Here is a 26858-nt window from a genome sequence, read left to right as displayed (position 1 = left end):
TGCCAAATCTGTGCGAAATTCTGTCGCCTTCAGGTGTGTTCGTCTCCACCGTGCCGCGGCGTGCTCTACCACAGTTGCGACTGTCTGTGTATGAGCTCTGCACTTCTTCTGTACGCAGTCTTTGACCACACATTATGTGTCCTCTTGAAGCCTTACTTGAATAACATCTGTTTTGAACCCACCAACATCTTCATTCTTTCTCCAAACTGCTCTTGACATCCTCTTCGATCATCTTGTTCCTTGCGCCCTTGTATATCCAGCTCTCCCCGTCTTTGATACCCCACCTCTTCTTTGCCCATATCAATCCATCCTGGCCCAGTCCAAATCCAAGCCCAACAAGCAATCCCATCCGTATCGTCCTCGCAGCCGTGCTCACAGGAAATTGATGCCACGCACTCCACAGCCCACCCGTAACCATACCCGCCAACCCACTCGATACGAAGTCCCTACTCCCATCCACCCCGCGATCGATTCTCCGCATATCCAATTCGTCAACACCTTCCATCTCCTCCATTGTGCGCCCCGCGCGCCATGTCCCGCGGAAGACATCTAAACTCTCTTCCACGATGAAAAATATTGAGGACCACGCTGCAATGTATGTACCCTTTTTCAACCCTTCGACAATGCCATAGCGCCATTTGTAATAGTTCTTGGACTTGTGGTAGAGGTACCACCCGGGGTTTGAGATGGGCAGACGATGCGCGTTTTCGGCGCGGAAGCGCAGAGAGGCCATGTGACCGGCGTTGAGAGAGCCGAGGGTGAAGCCTGAGAGGAAGGAGAGCGAGGTTGTGAGGAGGAGGCGGCGGTCAAAGGGCATGCCTAGGCGGGGAGCGTAGGGGAGGGGTTGCGATGGTCGCGAGGGTTGTCTTGCGAGCATTTCTGGGGTCTCGATTGTGGATTGTTGGGGCGATGTTGTTGCCATTGTGAGTTTGGTGCCCTGCGTTGGGCGAGTGAGTGGTCTTGTAACTATAGAAATGCGTGTCTGGTGAGGTTTGCGATGGGTGCGGAGGTGGTGCGGAGATTCTCGAGGTTCGATATCGTCGAAAACAGGAAGGAATGCTAGTAATGATGTTGTGTTTTTCACGAGGCCTGAATAATGTGCACTTGGAAATTGGAAACGAAGATAGCCTTTACCGTATGAAGAAGGGAGTTCCGAGTATGTCAAAGTCGCGGAAGCTTGTGAGATCACTACGCCAAGATTTCCATGCAGGGATGCGGGTCGCGCTTTCCCTCCCCGCGAACCCCCTCCATTGCTTTAGCAACAACGCGTCTAGATCCTCCGAACACTTCAGTTGCATCCGAAAATATTCGACAATCTTGAATACACGCGTACAATACATATCAGGCAACTCCTTATCACTGTGGTTCATCGCCACCTTAGCAAGTAACAATCTCCATTACAGTAATACGGTCACAACACGTCACAATGGCGACACCTTCACCACAGACATGGACGCTTCGCCTCAAGTCTCACAAAACCACCGTCATCCTCCATGTCGACCCATTACATACCTTCGACACGATCAAAACCTACCTATACGACGCTCTTCAAGAAACAGGTTTCAAGAACTCTACCGGCGAATCGATACCACTACCCTCGTCTGCTTCGGACATCCAGCTCGGCCGCCCGGCAAATATCAACGATGCATCCGAGGGTTTCACACTAGGCGAGTGGGAAGGGGCATACATAGTTAGCGACGAGGAACAGGTGGAGGGCAAGGGCAAGGGCAAAGCTACCAAAGCAAACGCAGGTGGTAGTTCAAGTGCTGGAGCAAGGGCTGACACAGAAAAGATCAAGCAATGTCCCAAGGGCGCGGGACTGAAAGATGGCGCTGTGCTGGCTTTCAGGTGGGCTGGCGATGGCAGCTGGGACGGTGAAGATGAGTTCGATCTCAGCAAGGACAGTCGAAAAGATGACAACATGTGGGGTGTTACGCTGGCGAGCTTTGAAGACGCGTATGGTGTTGAGAATGAGACGGATGTTGGTGGCAGACCGGAGTTCGAGGGCTGAGTGGGGATGAACTATCATTTGGACCTCGCATACACGGGTTCGCTGTATGAAGAGAGCAGAAGTGATACAATGTCGAGACTATCATCTGCAGAGACACTCATTGCGAATGCCCGCTACACTTTGTAAGCCGAACTTGGAGAGCTTTCGATAACGGCGTGACTGACTGCTGCTTAGCGACCTCGCGAAGTTCTGTGGCCTATCAAACGTACCTTCAGCCTCGCGGCATCTGATCAAAAATCGGCCAGCACAGCCCCGCTTTGCGCATTGCATATCTTACGTGTATCAGCTGTCTCTTCTTGCCAACATCGCTTCTCTACCGTCAGCTTCACTGTCACGTAGTCATTAAGATGGACGCTTTCATTAGGATGAAAGCTACATCCCACCATGCTTTAGCAGCAAAAGATGACATCTTTTTCAAGCATCAACCTCTCGACCTCTCTAAACCAACAATACGGCTTGTGCACCTGCTTCCGCTCCCATCGCCTAATGGTCACATCCAATGTTCCATTTCGCACGCTACTATCGGCTCCACATACACTTGTCTATCTTACTGTTGGGGAGATCCCAACCCATCATGTCTCATTGAAATCGATGATAAAGCTTTCGCCATCGGCCACAATCTTTTCGACTTCCTTGCTGCCGCACGTAGAACAGCTGCCTGCGATGACTCTCTTGCAACGGGGCCATACTGGATTGATGCATTGTGTATCGATCAGTCGAACGTATCCGAGCGGAATCACCAGGTTCGTCAGATGGGGACGATCTACGCTCAGGCAATACAAGTGCACGTTTGGCTCGGCCCTGCGCTACCGGACATTGCTGTGTCAAGATCAAGGAAGCTGAGGTCTAGCTATGAAAGACAGGACTTTTTGGACACCAATAGCACAGACGAACTCTTGCAGCACGTCTCAGAGAACGTATATTGGACTCGCGCGTGGATTGTACAAGAGCTGGTGCTTGCTCAGCAGGTAATCATATGTATAGGCCCGTTGTTTTTGGACTTGGATGATTTTGACTGGAGAACGCGGCCAAAATGGGAGTCAGTTCCGACGATTCGAATCAATCCTTTCTGGCGACTCAACCGCATCCGATGTGGAAGGCTTTTCAACGACAAATTATCTATCAGAAAATCTCTAATTCGTTTGATAGAGTACTTTCATGATAAGCAGTGCTCTGATCCTCGAGATCGTATCTTCTCATTGCTTTCAATAGTGAGAGGTGAGGGCGAAGACCTAGAAGTCGATTATGGTCTCTCCCGAGCAGAACTAGCGTTCGAGGTGTTGCGCAAATGCGAACGCTCCCTGTGTCTTTGTACGGCTATACTAGTTGCACAGACGCTACAGCTGGATATCGATGGCCTCGAGCCCGATCTTCGGCTACTACCCTGCCTTGAGTTTTGTATCAAAGACATCCCTGTATCATCCGACTTCAGCCAGGGACGGCAAAGAGGAGTATGGGAGGAATGCGTTCGATCTGGTCTGGACTTTGGAGCCACTTGCAGATGCAGTGCGTTGTATCCTTGGAGACTCAATCCGTATCTGACATATTTGGATAACGCTGAATCTCTGCACCGAAGGCCAACACAGATGGAAGATATCACTTTCAGACCGGTTGAAGGGCTAGATGATATCTATATAGTGCGCATATCACTCTCGTTCCTAGCGACAATCGTGCAGCACCCTGTGGAACTGTGCCCGGACGTACAGTACAAGTCAAAAAGCGATCGTTTTCCTGTCGGCTATCCGCGAATTTGCTATGCCACTGACCCCCTGCAACCACCAGGGGCCACAGATTCTTCGTCCCTTTTTGTTCGTCTTCAGTCGCAGCCGTCAGGACCAGTAGAAAAGCAAAGCCCTGCCGAGTACGAGCGTTTTTCGTGGAAGCAGTACTCCGCAAGTATCTTGGATGCAGTAAAAGCCTTGAGATCGTCACCACTCATAAGCATTGGAAGGAAATACTTGTGGAGGGATGATCCAATATCTGGGCGTATACGAAGTGCATTAATTGATAACAAAGAATGGCTCGAGGTATTGGAATTCGAACGAAGGAAGAATGGGAGAGACATGAATGGTTTTCGGTATGGACTTTACTAATACTCAAATGGAGCAACATAGTTAGAAATGCTTCAGGGAAGACACGAATTTGCAATGTGAAAATGGTTGAAACAAGTGTTTACATGCATATGATGAAGACCAAGAAGGGCAAAGATCCACCCAGAACACAGCCAAATTACTGGAGGGCAGAAAACAAATTCTAAAGATTGCAAGCTCGATGGGAACGACCAGATGGAAGCTACGTGCCGTTGCTTTACCTCTATCTCTTTCCAACCAGAAAGAAATAAGACAAAGTCTACCATCAATAAAAACAGGCTCGCATAAACGAAGTGTTGTGCATTAGCGGACAGATGATAGCTTTGAGCTGATTTCTTGTTACAGGATTTGCAGGAATTGTTCAGCTGAGTAACGAGGTGGGCAAAACAGAGACTGCCTTCGGTGAGAATTCATTAAGTAAGGGCGACTTTCAACATGATAACAGGGCATCGTGGCGATACAAAAGTAGCTCTTGGAATGATTCATTGAGGTGAGTTCTGATGAGTTTTGCAGTAAACCATTTGTGTGCTTTTTGAATACTTTGTGTTCTACGGAGGAACTACTACTTAGCTAGATGATCTCGAATGCGCGCAATGAGCTTTTCAGCCCCAAGTAAACAGGCCTTCAGTCATGGACGACGTAGTATTGGTTTGCTTCACGACAGGAAGTGGACGGTTTCAATTGGCGTCGAATCCTTATGTTGTCATCACCCAAGCAGCGTCTGCCGTGCCGTAAAGTTGCATTACTTGACAGGCCGCTATGTCATGAATGGACTAGCTAGTCAGACGTGTCATAACCGGTCCGACCCAGTCTTTTACGCGTAGATGTAACTTCTTTATCTCCCAAAGACCCCGAAACAACACTGTATCTTTCACTAATCTGCTTCTGAATGCTTTCACCTGAGGTCTTTTGATTGACCTCACCGCAAAGATAATGCTATGCGACGACCTAGCTCTGGACTATGCGGACCGGACATACGAGGCCTGGAAGCGAAAGCTTGACGCTGCGCAGGAGGCAATTATCCAATTTGTGACCAAGAGACTCAAAAGCCATGTGGCTGGAGAGTTTGGCGGCTATCTTGAAGGATCTTACAACATATGCTTGATCGTCAAGGTCAGCGCAAAGCCCACATATGTGATACGCTTCCCAAAACCAGGACGTACCGCGGTATGTTTCATAGAGGAGAAAGTTCGGAATGAAATTCAAATCGTGTCTCTGCTTCGAGAGAAAACCACGATTCCCTTGCCAACAATCTATACCTGGGGTATGACTGATGATAGCCCATCGCAGATTGGGCCGTTCATCATAATGGAATATATCGAAGGAAGGCGATTGATGGAAGCATTAAAACAACCTACGGAAACCAAAGATGGCAAAGTCGATCTTTGGAAAGACTTGGGCAACTCAAGAGTACTTCATGCCTACACCCAGATAGCTGACTATCTGCTGCAAATTTATCAACTGGATTTCAGCGCAGCCGGTGCTATCAGCAGAAGCCACACACGTGATTGGGTGGTCACCGAACGGCCTCTCACAAACCATATGAATAGTTTAGCAACCGATGTTTCGAACTATCCAACCCAACTTCTCCCCACTTCATGCTGTAGCTCGCCAAGGATGTACTTTCAGCAGCTCGCCGACCAGCATCTGAATCATCTCCATACTCATCGAAACGCAGTGGGCAATCTCGAAGATGCAAGGAGGTATTTCATTGCCCGTCATCGTCTCAAGCAGTCCATAGACAGATTTCTATACACCAACAACAACACAAGTCCTTTCAAGATCTACTGCTATGATTTTCGCCCATCGAACATGATCGTGGACGAAGATCTCAACATCAAAGCTGTTGTAGGTTTCGAATTTTGGAATGCGCTGCCCGCGCAATTCGCCCATGGCCCACCCTGGTGGCTCACTTCATTGCGACCAGATGAGTGGATTGACCGTGGCTTCGATTTTGAAGCACTAAAATCAAGACTTGAGCCGCATGTTGAGCAATTCCTACAGGTAATGGAGAAAGTGGAGAAGGAAAAAGCCACGGACGAGCCTGTGGCGTTACTATCCGTTCCCATGCGAGACTCATGGATCTCCGGCAGATTTTGGTTCAACCTTGCGATGGATGACAGCTGGACTATCGATGCTGTCTATTGGGCTGCGCTACATAAGCCTGGAGACGAGGTGCTAGATGAAGCTATGGAGGATGAATTGAAGGCATTTTATCATGTGAAAATGAAGCAACTGGAAGCGTTTAACGTAGAGTGCAGGGAGCGTGGAATCTGAGATGCAGGTCATGTACGGAATTGGATCATGATAGCATGGTCACATGAACCACACTATATCTCGAAAATTTATAATTTCAGACTTTGTCCAGTATTGCTTTCTTCCAAGCTTACGTATGGAGTCAGAACAGGCGTAGAAGCAGTAGGGGTAGCCGACATTTTACGCGACTTTACGCTTTGCATTGCCATATGGCCATGCTGATGCTAGTGAAACGCATATGCAATAGATTCTATGGATAGTTTGATTACCCAGGAGTAGAATCCCTGTTTTGTGGGGTGCAGCAACGTGCTTTTCGATGTGAAGGTGCGGGCCGGACAGCATTATAGTCCCCATGATCAATTTCCAACGCTAGTCATCGTAGCTACCTAGATGAGCTAGTATGTTTGAAACCATCCCGACAGCGAGCCAATCGCGTAGTTGGTCATTGCAACGACTACGATGAATGCGGTAAGTGGCCGAAGCGTTGTACATTGTTCGGTCACGGCTGGGGAAGAAGACGGACGCGCTCCGGTACTCTGAGCGTTAAGCGGGTCGGTACACTTCGCAGAGGAATATTCCACGAATCTGGGGTACGGCACATGGGTATGAGCCGGAGATACTAATGCAATGCGGCTCGCGAAACTCGTGGAAGTAATCGAGGATGCATCATCATCTCTTCTCCGGCGAAATCAATCTAGTCAGCCGAGTGTCTGAAATACTTGGAGGCCGACTTAGACCCAATAGAAGTTTTAAGAATCTTTACGCTCATCAAGGGTGTGACAGACTACTCAGAGCAGGGGACGGAAGATCGCCGTGTTCGAAGAGGATATGGAAACCGCTGATCATGAGATCGCAAAAGATGATGTGGTATATAACTACCAGAGAAATGCATCTTTATGCTTCTCGCCAGGTCATTCAATCGCTCAAGTGGTGATTCATCACAGCTTCCTTCGTTCCACAAGATCCGTTAAGGCGGCATTCTTTCCATTATGTTCTCCAAGATCACATCTCTTCTCGCCCTTGTGGCAACGGCCAACGCGCATGGCTACCTCTCTTCTCCGATGAGCCGAACTGGCTTGAATGCGCAAGTGAGTGTGCTAAGCCTTGACATGTCTGAATACGGTCATTGACACATCGTAGTCTGGTGCGGATACTTGCCCGGAGTGTACTATCCTCGAACCCGTCACAGCATGGCCAGACCTTGACGCCGCAAAGGTGGGTCGCTCGGGCCCTTGCGGATACAACGCTCGCGTATCTGTGGACTACAACCAGCCCGGCCCTCGTTGGGGTTCACAACCCATCATCACCTACAAAGGCGGTGATGTGGTAGATGTACAATGGTGCCTTGATGCCAATGGTGACCATGGCGGCATGTTCAGCTACCGCATATGCCAGAATCAAGCCATTGTCGACAAGCTCCTAACCCCTGGGTACCTTCCGACTGAGGCAGAGAAGCAGGCAGCAGAAGACTGCTTCCAGGCCGGTGAGCTGAAGTGTACCGATGTTCCCGGCCAGACGTGCGGTTACAACTCCGACTGTCAACAAGGCCAAGCTTGCTGGAGGAACGACTGGTTCACATGTAAGTGCATCTTCGCCTGTTTGACCAAGGGCATTCCGACTGATACCGAAAAGGTGGCGGCTTCAATGACGGTTCGAAGTGCAGGAGCGTTGACAACGCAGCTCTCAACTCGTGCTATACCAGCATCGCTGGCGGATACACAGTCAGCTCAAAGATCAAGATCCCCAACTACACGAGCAACCACACGCTATTGTCTTTCAAGTGGAACTCATTCCAGACTCCACAGGTCTACTTGACTTGCGCGGACATCAAGATCACAGGCAGCGGCCCAGGCGGCTCCACCCCACCCACTTCGAGCAAAGCTCCAACGACTACAACGAAACCGACTTCCACGGCGGTACCCAGCGGTTGCGCGACACCCGTTGCTACTGTAGCTGTGACATTCGACTCCAAGACCACGACGGTCGTGGGCCAGACAGTCAAGATTGTTGGGTCGATCGCCCAACTTGGTAGCTGGAACACAGCCTCTGCACCCGCGCTCTCTGCGAGCCAGTACACCAGCGCGAATCCGCTCTGGTCCACGAAGATCAACTTACCGGCTGGCACCAGCTTCGAGTACAAGTTCATCAAGGTCGAGAGCAGTGGTACCGTGACGTACGAGTCGGGTGCTAACCGTGTATATACCGTGCCGAAGGGATGTTCGAGCACAGCCACCGTTGCTAGCACGTGGAAGTAGGCCTTTCGATAATCGTTTGGATACGGGTGGCCACAAATGTTCTGAGGGGCAGAGCAGGAAAGCTTGTGATATGTTAGTCATTATTGAACGCATGGAATTATGTCAAACCCTCGTTGGAGCCAGCCGTGCAAAACTAAGCCCGTGATGGAACATGTTATGATTCCTGGCCGTGTTACAGATATTACCGTATAAGTGTCGGAATCTTTAGTGATTCAACGTTCCGGCAAAACTCCGCGAGGGAAATATGCCATGCTTGGGCTGTCGCATCGTAGGGAACAACCTCAAGAACTCGGGAGGCTGGGAAGCTTCGTTGTTCGTCACGTGTCCGCGTCCATGACGCACTAATCTCCTCTAAGTCGCGGATCTGACACGCTCATCTCTTCCCTTCCTTTTTCAAAGTCTCTCGAAGCACAAACATCATCCCGCCTATTGAGATTAGAAAGTTAGTCAAAGTAACGGCTGAATCTGCAGAGACAAGCCGGTTTCTTTTGTGCTGATGACGCCATCTGTGCCTCGACCGGGAACACGGTACCTTGCGTCTTGGCAATCCGTCGCGTTCCTGCCACCCAAATGCTCATCAGGCCGGCAACATATCAAGCTCCATCTGGCAGGTCGTGTAACCACAACATGCGTATCACCAAGGACCCCGCTCCTATCAGCGATATTATTGTCCAGAATGCACAAGGCCAACGTCCGCCCAGATGCCGGCTCAATAAAAGTCGGTTAAGCCGTGGAAAGCTTCCTTGGCACACAGCTAATAAGGCAGGTGCGTACATGCAAGATCTTGGCAGCGATTGTGATGCTCCGCTCCGCATGTTGTGACACCGCCCGTGAACCCGGACTGCATATAACAGCATCTCAGGCGGACATGGTTCTCTAGAAGTTCTTTCTGCACTTCCGACTTCTTCACACTGTCTCAGATTGTACACGAGAAGATGGCGATGAAGACAGCGCTTGTGGCTGCTGGCCTCTTCCTGGGGTCTGCTAAAGCCATTACTGTCGAGTATGTCTTACTGGATACTACCGCAATAAAATTCTAATTGTAGTCAGGGGCATGCTTGCTGCACCTCGCAGAAGTACCGGCAGTCTCAGCCCCAAGGGAGTAAGTATTCACGCAGATGCTTAAAACCAACGCTAACGGGATAGGATCGTGCCTTGTTCTCAGAAACCAAGTTCAATTGGACGTCCGAGAAATCCAGCACTTCTTGGTACTTCATTGACACCGAGTCTGGCAACATCACAAAAGCACCTTTTGGAAGCGACGCCTCCGAAGTGGTATGGGTCGGCGATACGGAGGACAGCATCCTCTACCTCAACGCTACCAACGAGGAGATTCCTGGAGGAGTCACTCTGTATACTGCCGATCTCAGCGGTGACTCTTTTGAGCCAACACTGGTGGCATCATTGCATGCTCCTCTCTCCGGGCTGAAGGCTGTGAAGACCGACTCAGGAATCAACTTTGTCGGAAACTGCCTTGCCTACGAGAGCAATGGAACCGCGTACAACCCTGAGCTCGTAACTGCCCCGAAGAGTCTTGGTCAGTTGTACGACAGCAATTTCATAAGGCATTGGGATTACTACATCACTGCCGAACGCGTGGCTGTTTTCAGCGGAGTCCTCAATGGCGGAAACGGAACTTACAGCTATGGAGGCGAGCTCAAGAACTTGCTTTCTGGCATGAACTACAACGTCACACGCCCCGAGAGCCCGGTGCAGGGTTCTTCGAGCGACCCAGGCGACTATGACTTATCTCCGGATGGCAGCATGGTTGCCTTCCGCACCAAGTCTCCTGATCTTCCCAAGGCGAACTACACCGCGAGCTACATCTATGTTGTTCCGTTCGACGGATCTGAGGTCGCCGTGCCAGTCAATGGTCCTGGCACCACCGCTCCCGAGACCGCACAGGGTGCATCTGGCGCTCCTGTCTGGTCGCACGACGGCAGCAAACTGGCCTACACCCAACAGGATGGTATCGATTATGAGTCTGACAAGTACAAGCTCTACGTTGCTGAGATTGATGGCATGAACAGTGAAGTTCGCTCAGTCGCTGAAGACTGGGATTCCAGCCCCACCGGTCTACAATGGAGTCCAGATGATGTCGACCTTTGGGTTACGTCGGAGCTGTACGCTTCTGTCCGCCTCTGGCTTGTTCCCCAGGACGCGCCAGCTGACTTCACACCCGTCAACTTCACTGGCCCCGACACTGTTCTCTCCGACTTCGCCGTTCTCCCTGACGGCAGTGCTTTTGTATCCGCGGCCGCTTCCTGGACCAGCCGCATGTTCTACAAGCAATACCCTGGTCAAGACAAGCACGTTCTCTTCTCTGCCAATGAAGTCGATGCGGAGCTTGAGGGTCTCACGTCGGACTCCGTATCGAACTTTTGGGTTACCAACGATGATGGCGACGATATTCAGACTTTCGTCTTCTACCCTACCGACTTCGACCCGAGCAAGAAATACCCTCTCGCATTCATCATCCACGGCGGTCCGCAATCTACTCAAGGAGACAACTGGAGCGTGCGGTGGAACCTGAGACTTTGGGCTGATCAAGGTTTCGTTGTTACTGCCACACAATTCACTGGATCCCCGTCTTACAGCCAGGCCTTCACCGACAAGATCCAAGCAAACTGGGGTGGAACTCCCTACACCGATCTTGTCAAGGTTTTCGAGCACCTGCGTGACAACGTCGACTACGTCGACACTGACCGCGCCATCGCCGCCGGTGCGTCATTTGGCTGCTATATGACAAACTGGATCCAGGGCCATGACCTAGGTCGTGAGTTCAAAGCGCTTGTCTGTCACGACGGAAAGATCAACCAAGTCGGTTCCTACGCTACCGACGAACTCTGGTTCATCCAACGCGACAACAACGGTACTGTCTGGGATGACCGCGAGAACTACGAACTCTGGGACCCTCTTCCTCATTTTGTCAATGCTAGCACACCTCAGTTCATCGTCCACAACGATCTGGACTACCGTGTTGTGCAGGCTGAAGGACTGCAGACTTTCAATATTCTGCAGAGTTTGGGCGTGCCGTCGCGCTTTTTGCACTTCCCCGATGAGGGTCATTGGGTTACTAGTAGACAAAACAGTTTGCTGTGGCACAACTACATCTTCAACTGGATCAGGTACTACGTCGGGTTGGACGAAGAACTAACCATGGATGGTGTCATTACGCAGTAGATTAGCATCTAGAGCACGAATGACATTACTTGAATGCTGCGAGCGCAATTTGGAAACATGATTGTACTGCGAATAGTGAACAAATTACCATCTTGGTGCCAGGTCCATGAAGTTGAAGGGATGGTTCGGTCAAGCAGCTTTGCTAACGCCGAAACAGTTGCTGATATCTGATTGGCCTACTCCCGGTGTGGTGGTACAGAAGGACTTGAATGGCGTTGGAGAAGCGCATGCGTAGCGGAGATAACGGACGAGCTGGTTTTTGCTGTGCCTCAGCTTCTACCCGCCGGTGTCCTCTACGCACGCTAAACCGAGACCTCACCTGCCCTTACATTCAGATCTGGACCTTGCATCCATAACTCCGTAAGTTTGTGGTTTCTTATCACCGCGTCTCCGGAATCCTTTCGTACTTCATATCTTCGACGTGCAAACGTTTGTTTACCACCTTCTTAAAGAAAAGTACCATCTCATGTTGTTATTGGTGCCTGCCGCACTCACTAGCGTACATCCTTCATATTCAATTCCTCCGTAGACTTCATTCAATAACACACTTCTACTCAAACACTTCTCTCGAAACGAAATATCACTTTTCGGACGTTGCCCACATGTCTCAATTCGACATCATCGGCGAGCAGTACAAGAAACTGCCTGTTCTCATCAACAGCGCGAACGTTGGCGGAAAGACGTACATTGTGACGGGTGGTAACACCGGACTTGGGCTTGAGACAGCAAGACACCTAGTCAAAGCAAACGCAGCCCACGTCATCATTTCGAGTCGCAAGATTTCGGCAGGCGAGGCAGCGAAGGCAGACATCGAGCACACGACTGGGCGTAAGGATGTGATTAAGGTCTGGCAGCTTGACCTTATGTCGTTCGCGTCCGTGAAAGCATTTGCAGCCAAAGCCTCAGAACTAGAGCGAATCGATGCTCTTATCGAGAACGCCGGAGTTATGACGGACAAGTTTGTCCTCGCCGAAAGCCACGAGAGTTGTATGACAGTCAACGTTATCAGCCCGTTCTTGTTGGCCGCGCTATTGATGCCGAAATTACAGGAGACGGCACAAACGTTCAACACCACGCCGCGCATCGTCATGGTTGGTAGTGCACTGGCGTTCCAAGCAAATAAAGAGCTAGAGAAGGGTGGACCAGAGAACATTCTAGCGAACCTGAACGATGCTAAAGTCGCGGACCGGTGAGCTATTACCTCTTCCATCTGCTCCTCCGATGAAACAACTTCACAAAACCAAAGTTTGTATGGAATGACGGCTAACGCGTCTATAAAGCTATCCTTTGACGAAACTCGTGCAGCTATACGCCACCCGTCAATGGGCCTCTCTGTATCCTGTCGAGAAATCCAACGTGATCATGAACATGACTGCGCCTGGCGTATGTTCGACTGGTCTTGCCCACGATACAAGCGCCGCCACTCGTGCTTTGATCGGTACGATTCGGTTCTTTTTTGCGCGGACAGCCGAGGAAGGCAGCCGTACAACGGTTCATGGTGTCGTCGCTGGTAACGACTCCCACGGCCAATTTCTCTCCGGCTGCAAGATCAAAGAGTAAGCTACGTGTGTTGAGCTATATCTTGAACTCTACTGATAGAAGCGATAGTTGGTGGGTCCCCACCTGGGCCAAGAACGAACAAGGATTGCACACACAAAAGCAATTGTGGAAAGAGCTTACTGAGATCCTGGAGGCGACATCCCCTGGCGTGATTTCAAGCATCAAATCCGTTGGCACCTAGACAGTGCGTCCAAGTATAGTGGATCCGAGAGAGATTGAATAGTCGGTGGTCTCATAATAAGGTCTATCGTTGAGATAGGATTGGAGTAAGCTTACGATTCCGTTCGTTCCACTAGTAATTGATTGAAAATCAAATAATTGTTCGACCTTTGTAGGATTATAAATGCCGTGGTACGTCGCGATGTCAGTGGCACCAAAGAGCAAACTTAACCGTGTGCGTGTATCCGCATGCAGCTGGGGACCAAACATTGTTGGGAGGAAAGGATCGAGCAGCATATGTTTACAAGACGACCCTGAAACCGTTACAGCTCGTGGGTTCTTGCTATCAGAGAGATGAGTGACTAAGGTGATGTAAAGGGGTCATAGTTGAAGTTGAACGCCGTCAGGGAAGAGGTGGGAGGCGGTGCCCGAGGGATATGCCTTCGTATCCAACAGAATTGACAGAGGCGGGGAATAGTCAGCGTATTGGTGTTCGGTGGCTTGCTTCTAGGCGCATGTGTCGGGTGGCGCCGACTAGTGGTGTTGTTGAATAATGTGGAGGTTGTAGGGTGGCGATGGTGTCGTGAAAGTACGCGCAGGCATGCGGAGTCGCGGTGATATAGGATCGTGGTTGCGATTGTCATCGAGAGGAGACGCAAGGTGAGGATGGAATGGTGTGGAGAGAAGGTAACAGTTTAGTTCATAGTCACAATCCTGATCGAGATGCTGCGATGATTACAAAGTGAAATCTGAAGTAATTCTGGGCGAAATCAAGACGCCATGCTTCGACGCGGGCGCGTCAGGGCGTGTCTCGCATTTGAGTTCTGATGTTCCTCGCACGAGCCTGATCGCCTTGACCCGCATGGAGAGCCCCGCTTTCCAGACTCAGCTGCGTCCACGCCTGCAGAGTTTCGTACCTTCACTTTACTCGGCTCATCTTAATCACTCTAACTATCATTTAGTAGTTCTGTGTTGCTTAGGTAACGCGCAGCTGGGAGCGATTGCCGCTTGTAGTGTGCATTCCTTTGGGCAGCACATATCGATCTTTAGCCTCGTTTACTGCTCCTCAGCACCTCCCAACACCTTTCGTGCAAAATTGCGACGTTTTCGACACACTGATGAAGTTGTCAGAGAGCTGACGCTCTAACATCGGCTTTCGCAAACATGCGACATATCGTCGTACGCTAAGTCAACTTCCGAGGGCATGATGGCGACTTCACTGCCGTCAAGCGACCCTACTGCTTTCCAGCATGAGCCCTTGGATCATACACAACCATCGATCAGGCTCATTCGAATCAACAGTGGCCTTTCTGCAGAAGGCCATATTCGGTGTGAAATATCGCATACGACTACCAATGCCAGATACACTTGTTTATCCTATCGATGGGGCGATACGTCTACCTCCACATTGAAAGTCATTATGCTAAATGGAAAACCATTCATCGTACGTCAGAATCTGCACGACTTTCTACATGCGGTCTCCACAGAGCATCATATGTCGCACTTCACAAAGGAAAATTATTGGATCGATGCCTTGTGTATAAACCAATCCGACAATTCAGAGAGAAATCACCAGGTTGCTCAAATGGGCAAAATCTACGCCAACGCATGGCGCGTCCACATATGGCTCGGGAAGACGTCGGACGCTGGTCAGATAGCCGAAGTATTTGCAAAAGAATTCGCTCCCACCTACTACAATCCCGGCGCAGTTATTGATCTGCGGAAAAAGACCGAGCTTGTAACGAGATATGTTTTGCATAATGACTATTGGAACCGGGCTTGGGTCATACAAGAGATCATCCTAGCAAACAGCGTCATCATATCACTGGACGCCACAACACTTCCGCTGCGACATTTCTGCGAAAGAATGCATCAGATCCCTGTCTACATCTGGCAGACACCATTCGAACAGTTCGATACGCTTGGAAGTCATGATGGGCACGCAGTGCTGCGCGGCAAGAGTCTCCTCTTATTGTTGCACTGGTTCCGTGACAAACAATGTTCGATACCCCATGATCGCGTTTTCGCTCTACTAGGAATCTGTCATGAATCAGATAAGCTAGAAGTTGACTACGAGATGCGCTTGTCAGATCTGGCATTTCATGTTCTCAGACATCCAGACGAGCTGTGCATTTGCGTAGCAGCTTTGGTCGCAAGAAGTCTTGCACCCGCTCCCCATCAGAATGGTGCCAAACCGCAAACTACCACCCGGCGGTTGATGTTGTCATTCGCTGGAGATCATATTGAGAAAACTCCCTATGAAACGATGATTGATCTGAGTCTCCATTCCCATAGTACATCCGTACCGGACTGGATACTGAATGAAGCGATGGATTGTTTAGGTCTTTGTTCCGATACTGTATCCCTATCGTCCCGGAGACAATATGAATGCTTCCGAAAACTAGTAGAGGAGTTTGGAAAACTGTTCTGGCGAAGTTTACTTGGATCCTACATACGAAAGCGTCAAATGGGCCGAGTTCCGCTCGCTCATGCAGTGCGCGAGGTCCTGATGTCAGAGCCGAGTGGGCTACGTTGGAAGAGTGACCCTAGCAACAAGTCATACCATTGGTATGTAGACAGTGATGGATGGAGCGTTGGTATTTGTGACAAGGATCCCCAATTCTGTCGTGTGCGCATTGCCTTCGATCGGTTGCGAGATATATTTCCTGCAAACAATGTATGTATCTTTCCAAAAAGGAGCTTCCTGAATCTTGAGAAAGCTGGAAACCCCAGCAAGTTTCCCAAGCCACTCTCGGAGCCAGTACCTTCTAATCCCCCAGTCATGGAGGATATCGAACGTTTCGATAAAAGCAGCCTGTTTAAGATGGAATGGGAGAACTTCATCGACGAAGTCTGATCGCCTACGATAGAGATGGAGATCGATGTATATTATCAAGTAGAAAGCTATGTATAGAATGAAATGGCCTCCATAAGAAGGGTTTTATAGTACTGTGCATTTTGAGAGCTGTGCAGCTCAAAGTTTTGCCTTCTCCACCCTCGAAGCTGGATGCCTCTCGTCAATCCTCGGCAACTTATCGCTCCAAGTCCGCCCATTTCGCATGAAAACCCTCCTCCAATCCGTCGGATTTAACGGCGCCTGATCCCACCTCCTCCCTCTCTCCCTCTTCGCGTTGACCTTCGCCCTCTTCCCTTCCGCAATTCCACTAGCGGCCGCAACCTTCCTCCCCCTCTCCGCACCAAAGTTACTGGGAATTGCTTGACTAAACTCCTTTGCACTGACCTCCAATAGCGCTTCCGTATCGGCTTTAATACGGTCTGCAAGTAAGCAAAGAGACGATTCGGCGCAGTGCGAAGCAGCGCGGCGTTGCCAGTATTCGAGAAACCGGTAGCCGTGGCCGAGCATGCCGCACATGGCGCCTGCTGAATGCAGAAAATGGCCGTTGCCGAAGGAGTCGCCTGCTACGATGCCGTTTGTGGCGACGCGTGCGTCAGTACCAATGCGCTCGACGAGGCTGAAAGGTTTGGGGCCATATACCATGGCTACACGGCGGAGTTCGTCGGGTGAGATTTCGAGGACTAGAGAAGCTTGCGAGATGTAGTAGTCGTACAGCAAGAATTGATATGCTGCAAAGTACTCTGCGGAATCTTTACTAGTATCGGCGCTGACGAGGCCGCGTTCGACTGGACACAAAGATATGTGTTCAGGAACCTCGACAATGGTCCAAGCTACTCGCGGATCGCCTTCGTGGCCAACCGTGATCTGTCGTACCCAAGACTCGTTGCCATGTTGGTCGAACTCTGAAGCGATGCGGCGGCGTAATCGTCCGTCCACAAGAATGTTGAACTGTCCAGCAACGAAATCTGCCTGGGCTACTTTGGCGCCTTGACCGTCGCCGTGGTCAACGTGAACGTCATGTTGTTGGAAGCCTAGTTGCTCCGCTTCACGGCAGTTGATACCTGTTGCAATGCTAAAAAGCTCTGGTACACCAAGGTCGATGAAGTCACTTCCAGGTGTGCGGATACGTTGAAGGTCATTATGATATTGGACTTCAGTGACCTCTTCGATTCGGATCTGGACTCTGCCGCAAGGAAGGTGGACTAGACCGCTTCCATCCTGTACCACACGGTGTTTGGTAAAAAGACGACATCTGGGCGTCTTGCCGGCGTTAAGATCAATCTTCTCCAGTGCCTCGAGGTAGCGACGAAGAAGAAGTTGGATCGAGAACGCTGCGGCCTGAAAGGTTGAAGGGCCATCGAGGACCTCTCGCAAATCTGTCCTGATCTCGGTCGGACATGGATGTTCCGGAATATTTGGCGGAGGTACAGTGGTAACTGTGCGATGAGGTTTGCCATCTTTCCAACGGTCGTCGATGTATTCGATGTTGTGAATCTCACCAACCATGTGTAATTCCTTCTCGTATCCCTCAATGATGGCTCCTGGTATGATATCTCGAGACTTCGTCATTGGATGGTAGAAGAGATCTGCCAAGCTTAGTAGCGATCCATCTAGTCTTTTCGGTAGGTTGTCCAATCCGTATCGATCCAACATCATCTTGTCGATAAGCCCCAGCTGATGATACATGTCTTGACGGATGTTCCAGTGCACTCCCAGAAATGGATCACCGCGGAGGTCGACACCAACGGCGCGGCGGCCCATAGCTATTGTCCAGAGCATTGCCAGCATGTTTGTGCCTCCAAGGCCGATTGCGACGAAGTCGGCATCTTTGACTCCTGAAAGTGTGGTAGAGCGACTGCCGCCTGGAATCTTGACGTTCTGCGTCCGCTCTTGGGCCAGATACCTGGTCGTTGAGTAGATGTTGCTGTTGCTGGAAGTCATGAGGGCTACTATGTAACTTCGAATGGAGTCGAGGAACGGATTCAAGACGGGCACGGCGCTTCTTCAAAGAATGCGAAAGGCGACATACCCGCCGGCCCATCGGTTGCGGAACGGGGCGTTTAGATTGCAGAGGTGACTTACCGTTATCGTACGTCTACCCCGTCAGGACCCTGGAAGGCTGCCATGCTGAGTCTAGGTTCCCCACAGTCGCTAACTCAAGACGAACTACTTTCAGTCGCATCTACCCATCGACTTGGCCGCGTGGGGCGGAAGGTCGTAACATCATGATTATTGGCGCAACGATGTTTTAATCCCGACAAGCGTGAATCCTTCTATGCGTGATGCTGCAAAGTTATGTGGCTCCTTCGGTGCGATGGGTCTTCCATGATGCCCCAGATCAAGATGGTGCTGCCATTCTATTTCGAATCTGTGTAAGAGTAACTATTGCGACACGTTGTCGATACCAGCCTTCATGGACTAAGACCAAGTATCGCACCCAAAAACGGTAGCTAGATTGCTGTACCGCTACGAACGTGCTTTCCTATTACACCCAAGCGGTCGGATTGGTAGCAGGGTGCGAAGGGTAAGCGGGGTATCATAAGGTACGTGCCATCAACAGAGGAAGCATTTCCGGGGCGGTCTTATTTCTTTCCTCGGATGCGGGCTATGTAGCGCGACATGTTCACGGCCAACCCGCTCAAGATAGGCTCGAAGCAAGTGGGTACTCTGCTCAGGACCTGCGTGCCGTCTGGAGCGAAGCTTGAACACGAACGTACATGCGCAGTAAGCGGCATGCGCGGCAATCAATGCATCGTGAATATGGCAAGCTTACGGAGGTCTAGGCCAACTGGTCGCGTCCCGTGTGGTGAGCATAAGCAGATGTTCGTAGATGCTATGATGGGAGTGGATTCAAGAACGATCGCTTTATGTGGCTGCAGCAAGGCGTAAGTGGACGAAGGAATGAGGCTCATCGGAGACAGCGAATAGTGGAAGATGTGCAAGGCTTGGCAATACACGCACGGAACGCGCCATTAGCCGGCGCTAATCTCCGACACCAAGCGCGACTCCAGACTGAAGTCAACCCTTTCGACCCAACATCTTCTTTCGCAGTTCGTCTCAAACAAGTGTTGTAATGCGTGACCGTGTACTCAGAACATCCTTCAAAACGTTTTGAACAACTGCAACTGCCATATTCGCGGCCGAGCGCGTTATGCCAATTCAGCACAATGACGCATATTTGTCCCCAGACGCGCCTGCCTATCGTCGTATAAACCGGCGATACCTCAACCATGCCACTAGGTACCATAACAGCTTGCAAGGTCGTGCATAGTTGTGATCACCGTAACCACGAACACCACCGTACTCCCATATCCGTCCTCGAATCGCCATGACCCATAGCTAGCCAGCCGCTTGCGATTCTCACAAGAACGAGGGAGCTTAGTACTCTGAAGGGGATTGGGAGAACGGATAGGAAGTGAGATGATCGGTACTTACGCCTGAATCTTCGTAAGCTGTCACGATTGACCTTAGCCTCCCGCACACACCCTTGGCGATATTCAAAAGGAACTATGGCCAAGATCAAGCTCACTTACTACCCAGTGCTATAGATTTCTAATACCTTCAATTCTCGAGGAATCGCGATCATATCTCCGAATCTGTGCAGCAGCACCACGTCCGCCGATCGACCTCAAGACTTACCTCGCCTTCGGAAACATACGACTCTATTAGCATCATTTCAACTCCTTCACAAGCCCGCCACTATCGTATCCACGTTGCGAACCGATAGACTCTTGCCGGGCACAGCTTTATCACCGAATAAACGTTCATGAGTAAGGCCATGCCTGACTCCTCGATATCACGATCGACAAGATGAAATCAATTCTCAGAACTTGTGATTCTTCCGAACACCTCATGGACCAGAACGTCTAGACACTGGATGCAGTTTTGCATCACCCGCAATGCACAGAACCACAATATACCGATATGGAGCAATGAGCATGACAGTTTCATACGCCGATTTGGCTGGGATTGCAACAGTCCGTCCCATTACTCGGGCCACGATTCGCGGATTATAACATTGTTATAAGACAAAGCTTCATCTTGTTCTACGAGCGCATGTGTACACGGCATCCATCTCCCGAAGCGACCACTAGTGTCAGGATCTGCTTTTCCTTTCCGACCGCGACAACAGGATCATCTTGCGGAACAGTCAAGAAAGGGAATTTTTGCACCAGTCTCGCCACAGTGTATCCTGCTTCTAAGAGAGCGAACTCTTGGCCTAGACATACTCTTGGCCCTCCATTGAAGGGTAGATACCCGTAACCCACATCGTGCAACAGCGTTCCATCTTCCCACCTCTCGGGGCGGAAATCGAGTGCGTCTTCTCCGTAAATGTCGGTGCGGCGATGCATAGCATATACGCAATAACCGACGGCCTCGCCCTTTCTTACCAATATTGGGGACTGACCATCCGGGCCTCCTCCAACAGGAAGCGTTGTTGTCTTGAGTGCTGCGCGAGAATTTACCGGCACCGATGGGTAGAGGCGAAGTACTTCTTTCAGAACCAGATCGAGGTATCTCATCTTCTTCAGATCCACTCGAGTTGGCTGAGACGCATCTTCTCCAAGGCCCACCACTTCATCGATCTCCTTACGTAGTCTTTCCAGAACCTGAGGATGTCGAGCCAGCAAGCGCAAAGTCCAGCTGAGGCAACATGCGGTCGTATCCCTGCCCGCCAGGAGAACGTTCAAGCACTGATCGCGGAGTTCTTTCTTGTCCCGGGTCTCCTGGATGAGCGCGTCAATGAACACGTAACTCTTCTTATCCTCGTCTTCTGTCTTCTCAGGCTCTGACTTATCCGCATTATCCAGTGCGTCCTGGATTGCGTCGTCGACGAAGCGATGCGAAGTCTTGCAAGCCCGCCAGAACTCGGGAGTATTGGCTAGCCAGTACAAGTCTCCCAAACGGCCACGATGTGATAAGTAGTCCTGGCCTAGGTTGAAAGCTGCCGCAAATTCTGATTCCTTGCCAGCGATATCGCTGCTTTGCAAAGAGCTTAGTGTCTTACCAAAGAGAAGGAATGTAGTCGTATCGAAAGTCAAACGGAAGAACAGCGGCTGCAGATCCACGACGCTGTTGGGAGAAATTTGATCCGTGAGGCTCTCCACCGATTTCTTCATCTCCTCAAAATTCTGATAGCGGTTGGACGTAAATTGAGGCCGTAGAAGTGCCCGCGAATGCCTCCACGCTGCACCATCTTGGGTAAAAATGCCACTTCCCATCAATGGAGCGAAATGCTTGGGTCGAAGCCCAAGGCTGAAGTCTACCGTAAGTGTCAGTAGATGTCGGCATGCGAGGGGGAAATGGACTACGAACCCTCAAACTGTGCAGAAAGGACCTCCTCAATGTTGCGCGGTTCTACTGTATTGATGCCACGAGCTCCAACTGTGACTCGTCAGTGCCAAAGGCTCCATCCTTCACCTAGACACCTACGCAATTGTTGCTCATGAGTAGGGCCACTGGATTCCACTACGTCCAAGAAGAACTGAAGTATAGTCTGCGCTCTTGCGTGTTGCCCAACCCTGAGAAGCAGATCCAGGCCTTCCGGCCACTTCGCTGCCCATCTCCGTGGTGCTTTGCATCCCATTTGCGCTGCATATTGGTCTTCCTCCTACCACATATCAGCGACAGTACGACGAAATGACTCGGACGCGCGTACTCTACGCTCAACCTGGCGTTTCCAGATCTTGTAGCCTACAAGGCTAAGGACGACTAGAAGTAAGGCTATACTTTTGGACGCTGTTCTGCCTCCAACATCGATGTATGATCTGTCCATGGCTGCAAATCCGTCGCCCGCTCAACGATAGCGATGTGTACAGTTGCTTTGCAACAGAGCGCGGTTGGCGTGAGAACGTCGACACGAGGCTTCTGCTATTGTAAGTCCGCCCCCAAATTGAAGGGGATAACAGTCTCAGCCCAGTTGTACCGCATTAGTTCACCTTCCCTATCAGCGCATGAGACTGATCAAATGTGGCAGATTGGGGGCCGTCACATGCGGGCGCTAAGCCTCGTAGCGCACCAATGACATGACGCTAGTCAAGCCATCGGTTGCGCCTTCGGTTACGGTTGGCTCGCAACGCGTCTTATGTCCGCTCTGCCTTGTGCAATGTCACATCCGCACCCTCTTACAGTTTGCCTGATGCCTCCCTCGACAGCTATCGGCCGAGCGCGTCGTCATCCAAGAAGATGGAGGCTCTTCTCCGCATGCATGTTTGCGACTCCAGCCGCTTTTTTGCCCTTTTGTCAGCGAAAGAGAACCCCTGTTGCAGCCGACTGAGGTCATCGAGAAAGGCTATTACGTTCTGTGTTATACGACGGCTTCTCTGTTCAGTGCGACATTCTCGATCTGCTTTCTGACAATATCGCGTTCTATTGCGTGTCTCAACTATCTCCACAGCCTTCGCACGAGCAATCCCGCCTACCCTTGTCGCATGGCGACTGGTCTTGAGATAACCTTGAATCATGGCTGATCCTGTTTCGCTGGTGGCTGCGGGTGTAGGAATTGCTGATGTTGCATTTCGACTTGTCAAGTATCTCAAAGATATCAAAGCAGCAGCTAAGACCATTGACGAGGGCATCGAAGGCTTAATCAATGAGGTCGAAGGTCTACAAAAGGTGCACGGTCACCTCGAGAAGGAGTATCTTAAGAGTGTCACCAACGTTGAGATGGGAGATGACGAAAGGAGCCTTTGGACCAGCACTGGACAGACTCTCAAAAATGGACAGAAGCTTACCGAGAAACTCGAGGCTTCGGTGAAGTCCATATACGGCGATCACAGGCTGGCGACTGGCAGGTTCGATAGCTTGGACAAGTCGCGGAGGAAGAAAAGCAAAGACAGCATGATTTCTGGACTTAGAGACCAGATCAACACATACCAGGGAGCCTTGCAAATGCTGCTCGGCTTTATTTCCATGCAAGTTGATCTGCTAATCGAGAAGCTACCACTGACTCATATGCAGGCAGTCTGCTCGTCAAAACCATGAGGATCAAAATGCTCAGTTGGAGCAGTTGGTTGCCGATCTTCAAGACCTGAAGAATCGAATGGAGCAAGCGCAGCACTCATCGCTACCTCCATACGAGACCGTAGTCAACACGACGGCGTATCGCGACTTCAACATAGAATCGGTGTCAGTTGTGAACCAGCTCGGTATTGCAATCAATAACATTGCGCACAATCCAACATCCGATGCCTCGATGACGAACGAACATTTTGATATTCCCAAGCCCGTTGATCCATTCTATACTGGTCGTGAGGACTATGCAGAACGCTTGCGAAGCTGGTTCTTACCGGCTCCTTCTCAGAAGCAACGGGGTGAAAAGATCACAAAGGCAGAGCAAAAGCGCTTCGTTGTATACGGGCTTGGAGGCGCAGGAAAGACGCAGTTCTGCTCCAAGTTTGCTCAAGATAACCGACAATAGTCAGTTGTTATATGGCACCAAGTTTATATACTGCTGCTGACAGGTTACCTCTAGCTTCTGGGGCGTCTTTTGGGTAGACGGCAGTAGCCCATCGCGGTTGAAACAGACCTTCTCCCAGAATGTATCAAAGATCGGAAAAGTGGACCTTAACGAGAACGCCGCGCTTCATTGGTTATCTAACCTCAGTTTTCCTTGGCTTCTTATCATCGACAACGCCGACGACCCCGACCTCAAGCTTGCCAACTATTTTCCACGAGGGAACCGAGGTCACGTTCTTGTCACAACCCGCGATCCTGGAAAAAAGGCTTACGGTACAGCTGGTGAAAAATATTTCGAGTTCCAAGGACTCAGTACGAGCGATGCAAGCAGTCTACTTCTGAAAGCAGCCGGCCAGTCAGAACCATGGGACACGGTCGTATCCAGCATCGCTTTATCCATTGCCAAAGCGCTTGGTTATCTTGCATTGGCTATCACGCATGCAGGTCGGGCTATCCGTGAAGAGTATTGCAGGCTTAGCGAATATCTACACTACTACGAGCGCCAATGGGAACGAACAAGGCAAAACAGACTTCCAGTGAAAGACAAAGACGCCGCTGACGAGCTGAGCGTCTTCTCGACGTTTGAACTGAATCGAGAGGCTATCGAGAAGCGAGGAACTAGAGCATCTCGGGACGCACTCCAGTTGCTTGACACATTCGCATTTCTCCACAACCAGGACATTCGATACGACCTACTGAAGCGAGCTGTCGAGAATGCCCAGGTCGAACACCAGAAGGAAGTTGAAGATAAGATCAATGAACGCCAGTCTAAGGATGCTAAGCCCACACGCGACTGGTCAACGTGGTGCAAAGAAACTGCTTTCCTGGTTCTTGCATATCTCTACCAGAACCGTAGTCCACCCGTCCTTCCACGTGTAGGTCATCCCATCATTCGTTCCTCTAAGATTTATTCTAACCCATCACAGATCATCCGAGATGGGCGACATACGAGGGATTTTGATGAAGATCGGCTGCGCATAGCTTTACGGCAGCTGATCCAGTTCTCACTTATAATCAAAAGCCAAAATGCTGACAGCTACTCTATGCACCCCCTTGTGCACAAGTGGGCCCGCGAGCGACCTGGCATGAGTGTTGCAGCGCAAGCAGTCTGGTCTGAAGCCGCAGCCATGCTACTATCACATTGTATTCTCATTCCGCCGCTTGGCAATACAGAAGAAGAGGAGGACGTTCGGAAATATATCCTGCCTCATGTCGATCATGTACGCCAATGTCAGCAATCTATAGAACAACGCATGAGAGACAAGCGCATGGCAAGAATGAATCCATTGCCAGTTTTTGAGGGTGGCTTCGATAGGGATAAGGCTATTACATATGCCAAGTTCAGCCTGGTGTACATGCAAAATGGACGGTGGGATGAGGCCAAGCGACTGCAAACTGCAGTCAAAGATTTCACGACTCAGATCCTGGGCCTGAAGCACCCTGTTACCCGTCGCGTTACCCATCTACTGGCCACGACCCTGTACAATCTCGGACAAAGTGAGGACTCGGCTAAGCTAGAAAAAGACGTTCTAGACGCATGTGCGCTATATCTGGGTACCGACCACCGAGAGACACTGGTTGCCAAATTCAATCTTGGAAAATCGGTTTTCTTACAAGGCAAATTTAGCCAGGCGAAGCTTCTTCAAGAAGAGGCGGTCGAGGGTCTGACTAGGCTGATTGGTCTCGACCAAGAAGACACCCTCGATGCGATTGACTGGCTTGGCCAGACCCTGCTCATGTTCTTCACCGAAGAGCATGTGAATCGAGCCCGTCAACTCTTTATCACAGCATCGGAAGGCATGAAGAAGGTGCACGGCGATGAACACACACGCACCCTCGAGGCGCGTGAGCACCTTTGTAGTTCTGCCACCAAGACGGGAAACAAGCAACACCTGGACGAAGCGCATGATATGATGATCAAGATTCTGGAAACTCGGAAGGAAAAACTTGGCAAGGAGCACGCATACACATTACTCGCGATGGTGAACCTCGCTCTTGTAAAATGCAAGATGGGCATGATTCATGAAGCTGAAGCACTCATCCAACATGGCCTACCTATCGCTGCACGCAATCTAGGCGAAGGTCACATAGCTTATCTCTGGGGTCGTTATCATCTTGGCCGAATTTGGGTGCTTCAAGAAAGATGGGCCGAGGCAGAGACATACCTGGTTGATGTTACTGAGCGACAGCGTTACACATTGCAAGGAAGAGGCGAGTTTCATCCTGATAGGATCGGCGGCCTGATAGAGCTAGCCACAGCCTACAACGCGCTCGGGAAAGTTGAAAGATGCGAGAGAGTGACAGAAGAAGCTTTGGCTGCGCTAGCAAAGATATCTACGACTGAGCATCCGGAGGCAAAAAAGTTGAAGGAGAACAGAGACATGTGGAGGCAACGGAGAAAAGATAGCATGGCAGTTCCACCGCGGATCGACAAACCACAAGGCATTGAGCAGCGCATCCAGATTGGACATATCCACCGGTCGTCGACATTGTAGTTATACAACTTCAGAACGATGACACACTGCAGATGTTTGAATCAACGATTACATGTCTAGATGCCTGAGTTCGAGAGGACGAAGCATCGAGGGGATTGGCAACGTTGCTGCCATTCACGATGTCTGAATGGGTGGTACCTAGCCGCCTTTACGACTTTCCAGACTCCATTTCCGCCTTCTGCCTCGCCTGTTCATGATCAAGACGCTGTTCCGAGTTGATCGACGAACAGTAAACTACTGCTTGGTGCGCATTGAAGCACATCGTGTCGTAGCCTGGATTGTCGGAAGATGTAAACGTGTTACCGGCTGCGAATCGAGAAGAGCTTTGATGCTGTATGCGCAAGTCTTGTCAGATCTTTCTTTAACAAGCGTGGTACACACCATATTCTATATCAGCATTCTCAAGGACCAGATATCCGCCTTTGCGCTGACAGGGTGGCGGCACAATGCCTCTCGAATGGTTGCTGGGTCCGAGAAGCCTATCTTACCCCAATCCGTACGTCTTTACAAGATGTTTGTCTCTTGTCTGATCGT

At 50.5% G+C, this 26858-nt stretch overlaps 12 protein-coding genes across 12 annotated transcripts; 9 read left to right on the top strand and 3 right to left on the bottom strand.

Annotated features, from left to right (window-relative positions):
- Window positions 1–45: 45 nt before the first annotated feature.
- CC77DRAFT_1042856 (hypothetical protein) lies at window positions 46–922 on the bottom strand (the record flags this gene model as incomplete). Its single annotated transcript, XM_018527288.1, has 1 exon — window positions 46–922. One exon carries the CDS (start codon window positions 920–922, stop codon window positions 191–193), a length of 732 nt encoding a protein of 243 aa, XP_018382556.1. The 3' UTR covers window positions 46–190.
- A 317-nt stretch (window positions 923–1239) lies between these two features.
- CC77DRAFT_279668 (hypothetical protein) lies at window positions 1240–2211 on the top strand. The gene is made up of 2 exons (XM_018530993.1): window positions 1240–2133; window positions 2186–2211. The coding sequence occupies exon 1, from the start codon at window positions 1427–1429 to the stop codon at window positions 2009–2011; it is 585 nt and encodes a 194-aa protein (XP_018382555.1). The 5' UTR covers window positions 1240–1426; the 3' UTR covers window positions 2012–2133; window positions 2186–2211.
- Window positions 2212–2544: 333 nt separating this feature from the next.
- CC77DRAFT_918214 (heterokaryon incompatibility) lies at window positions 2545–2985 on the top strand (the record flags this gene model as incomplete). The annotated part of the gene is made up of 1 exon (XM_018533690.1): window positions 2545–2985. A coding segment is annotated over one exon (441 nt), but the record flags the coding sequence as incomplete, so codon positions are not given.
- A 1968-nt stretch (window positions 2986–4953) lies between these two features.
- On the top strand, window positions 4954–6378 carry CC77DRAFT_1042854 (phosphotransferase enzyme family protein-like protein; the record flags this gene model as incomplete). Its single annotated transcript, XM_018527287.1, has 1 exon — window positions 4954–6378. The coding sequence occupies exon 1, from the start codon at window positions 5035–5037 to the stop codon at window positions 6376–6378; it is 1344 nt and encodes a 447-aa protein (XP_018382553.1). The 5' UTR covers window positions 4954–5034.
- A 604-nt stretch (window positions 6379–6982) lies between these two features.
- Window positions 6983–9032, top strand: CC77DRAFT_279631 (hypothetical protein). Its single transcript, XM_018530991.1, has 3 exons — window positions 6983–7445; window positions 7498–7936; window positions 7990–9032. The coding sequence occupies exons 1-3, from the start codon at window positions 7347–7349 to the stop codon at window positions 8610–8612; spliced, it is 1161 nt and encodes a 386-aa protein (XP_018382552.1). The 5' UTR covers window positions 6983–7346; the 3' UTR covers window positions 8613–9032.
- A 536-nt stretch (window positions 9033–9568) lies between these two features.
- On the top strand, window positions 9569–12099 carry CC77DRAFT_279648 (dipeptidyl-peptidase-like protein V precursor). Its single transcript, XM_018530992.1, has 2 exons — window positions 9569–9714; window positions 9759–12099. Exons 1-2 carry the CDS (start codon window positions 9667–9669, stop codon window positions 11793–11795), a joined length of 2085 nt encoding a protein of 694 aa, XP_018382551.1. The 5' UTR covers window positions 9569–9666; the 3' UTR covers window positions 11796–12099.
- Window positions 12097–13706, top strand: CC77DRAFT_279578 (NAD(P)-binding protein). The gene is made up of 3 exons (XM_018530990.1): window positions 12097–12984; window positions 13076–13351; window positions 13404–13706. Exons 1-3 carry the CDS (start codon window positions 12398–12400, stop codon window positions 13534–13536), a joined length of 996 nt encoding a protein of 331 aa, XP_018382550.1. The 5' UTR covers window positions 12097–12397; the 3' UTR covers window positions 13537–13706.
- A 705-nt stretch (window positions 13707–14411) lies between these two features.
- CC77DRAFT_1023296 (hypothetical protein) lies at window positions 14412–16441 on the top strand. Its single transcript, XM_018525638.1, has one exon. The coding sequence runs from the start codon at window positions 14719–14721 to the stop codon at window positions 16369–16371; it is 1653 nt and encodes a 550-aa protein (XP_018382549.1). The 5' UTR covers window positions 14412–14718; the 3' UTR covers window positions 16372–16441.
- CC77DRAFT_279537 (hypothetical protein) lies at window positions 16431–18483 on the bottom strand. The gene has a single exon (XM_018530989.1). The coding sequence runs from the start codon at window positions 18310–18312 to the stop codon at window positions 16489–16491; it is 1824 nt and encodes a 607-aa protein (XP_018382548.1). The 5' UTR covers window positions 18313–18483; the 3' UTR covers window positions 16431–16488.
- A 1846-nt stretch (window positions 18484–20329) lies between these two features.
- Window positions 20330–21792, bottom strand: CC77DRAFT_1023295 (cytochrome P450 52A11). The gene is made up of 2 exons (XM_018525637.1): window positions 21688–21792; window positions 20330–21634 (listed from the first exon to the last, which is right to left on the bottom strand). The coding sequence occupies exon 2, from the start codon at window positions 21591–21593 to the stop codon at window positions 20418–20420; it is 1176 nt and encodes a 391-aa protein (XP_018382547.1). The 5' UTR covers window positions 21594–21634; window positions 21688–21792; the 3' UTR covers window positions 20330–20417.
- On the top strand, window positions 21623–22096 carry CC77DRAFT_1023293 (hypothetical protein). Its single transcript, XM_018525636.1, has one exon. It carries the CDS (start codon window positions 21818–21820, stop codon window positions 22013–22015), a length of 198 nt encoding a protein of 65 aa, XP_018382546.1. The 5' UTR covers window positions 21623–21817; the 3' UTR covers window positions 22016–22096.
- Window positions 22097–22741: 645 nt separating this feature from the next.
- Window positions 22742–26547, top strand: CC77DRAFT_279338 (tetratricopeptide repeat domain-containing protein). Its single transcript, XM_018530988.1, has 4 exons — window positions 22742–23289; window positions 23336–23790; window positions 23846–24704; window positions 24756–26547. Exons 1-4 carry the CDS (start codon window positions 22834–22836, stop codon window positions 26322–26324), a joined length of 3339 nt encoding a protein of 1112 aa, XP_018382545.1. The 5' UTR covers window positions 22742–22833; the 3' UTR covers window positions 26325–26547.
- The last annotated feature ends 311 nt before the right edge of the window (window positions 26548–26858 follow it).

This window comes from Alternaria alternata (genome assembly GCF_001642055.1).
Source record: "Alternaria alternata strain SRC1lrK2f unplaced genomic scaffold CC77scaffold_19, whole genome shotgun sequence".
Classification (NCBI taxonomy): Eukaryota; Fungi; Ascomycota; class Dothideomycetes; order Pleosporales; family Pleosporaceae; genus Alternaria; species Alternaria alternata.
This window is presented reverse-complemented; position numbering and strand designations above follow the sequence as displayed.

What these genes read in the sequence shown, in the direction of transcription:
- CC77DRAFT_279668 (XM_018530993.1), top strand. Translation starts at nt 1,427, where the DNA reads ATGGCGACACCTTCACCACAGACATGGACGCTTCGCCTCAAGTCTCAC.
- CC77DRAFT_279631 (XM_018530991.1), top strand. Translation starts at nt 7,347, where the DNA reads ATGTTCTCCAAGATCACATCTCTTCTCGCCCTTGTGGCAACGGCCAAC. An exon ending in GAACTGGCTTGAATGCGCAA is followed by an intron (nt 7,446 to 7,497) that starts GTGAGTGTGCTA and finishes GACACATCGTAG; the next exon opens with TCTGGTGCGGATACTTGCCC. An exon ending in GAGGAACGACTGGTTCACAT is followed by an intron (nt 7,937 to 7,989) that starts GTAAGTGCATCT and finishes GATACCGAAAAG; the next exon opens with GTGGCGGCTTCAATGACGGT.
- CC77DRAFT_279648 (XM_018530992.1), top strand. Translation starts at nt 9,667, where the DNA reads ATGCTTGCTGCACCTCGCAGAAGTACCGGCAGTCTCAGCCCCAAGGGA. An exon ending in GCAGTCTCAGCCCCAAGGGA is followed by an intron (nt 9,715 to 9,758) that starts GTAAGTATTCAC and finishes CTAACGGGATAG; the next exon opens with GATCGTGCCTTGTTCTCAGA.
- CC77DRAFT_279578 (XM_018530990.1), top strand. Translation starts at nt 12,398, where the DNA reads ATGTCTCAATTCGACATCATCGGCGAGCAGTACAAGAAACTGCCTGTT. An exon ending in GATGCTAAAGTCGCGGACCG is followed by an intron (nt 12,985 to 13,075) that starts GTGAGCTATTAC and finishes GCGTCTATAAAG; the next exon opens with CTATCCTTTGACGAAACTCG. An exon ending in TCCGGCTGCAAGATCAAAGA is followed by an intron (nt 13,352 to 13,403) that starts GTAAGCTACGTG and finishes TAGAAGCGATAG; the next exon opens with TTGGTGGGTCCCCACCTGGG.
- CC77DRAFT_1023296 (XM_018525638.1), top strand. Translation starts at nt 14,719, where the DNA reads ATGATGGCGACTTCACTGCCGTCAAGCGACCCTACTGCTTTCCAGCAT.
- CC77DRAFT_279537 (XM_018530989.1), bottom strand. Translation starts at nt 18,312, where the DNA reads ATGACTTCCAGCAACAGCAACATCTACTCAACGACCAGGTATCTGGCC.
- CC77DRAFT_1023295 (XM_018525637.1), bottom strand. Translation starts at nt 21,593, where the DNA reads ATGGGAAGTGGCATTTTTACCCAAGATGGTGCAGCGTGGAGGCATTCG.
- CC77DRAFT_1023293 (XM_018525636.1), top strand. Translation starts at nt 21,818, where the DNA reads ATGAGTAGGGCCACTGGATTCCACTACGTCCAAGAAGAACTGAAGTAT.
- CC77DRAFT_279338 (XM_018530988.1), top strand. Translation starts at nt 22,834, where the DNA reads ATGGCTGATCCTGTTTCGCTGGTGGCTGCGGGTGTAGGAATTGCTGAT. An exon ending in TCGGCTTTATTTCCATGCAA is followed by an intron (nt 23,290 to 23,335) that starts GTTGATCTGCTA and finishes ATATGCAGGCAG; the next exon opens with TCTGCTCGTCAAAACCATGA. An exon ending in GCTCAAGATAACCGACAATA is followed by an intron (nt 23,791 to 23,845) that starts GTCAGTTGTTAT and finishes GGTTACCTCTAG; the next exon opens with CTTCTGGGGCGTCTTTTGGG.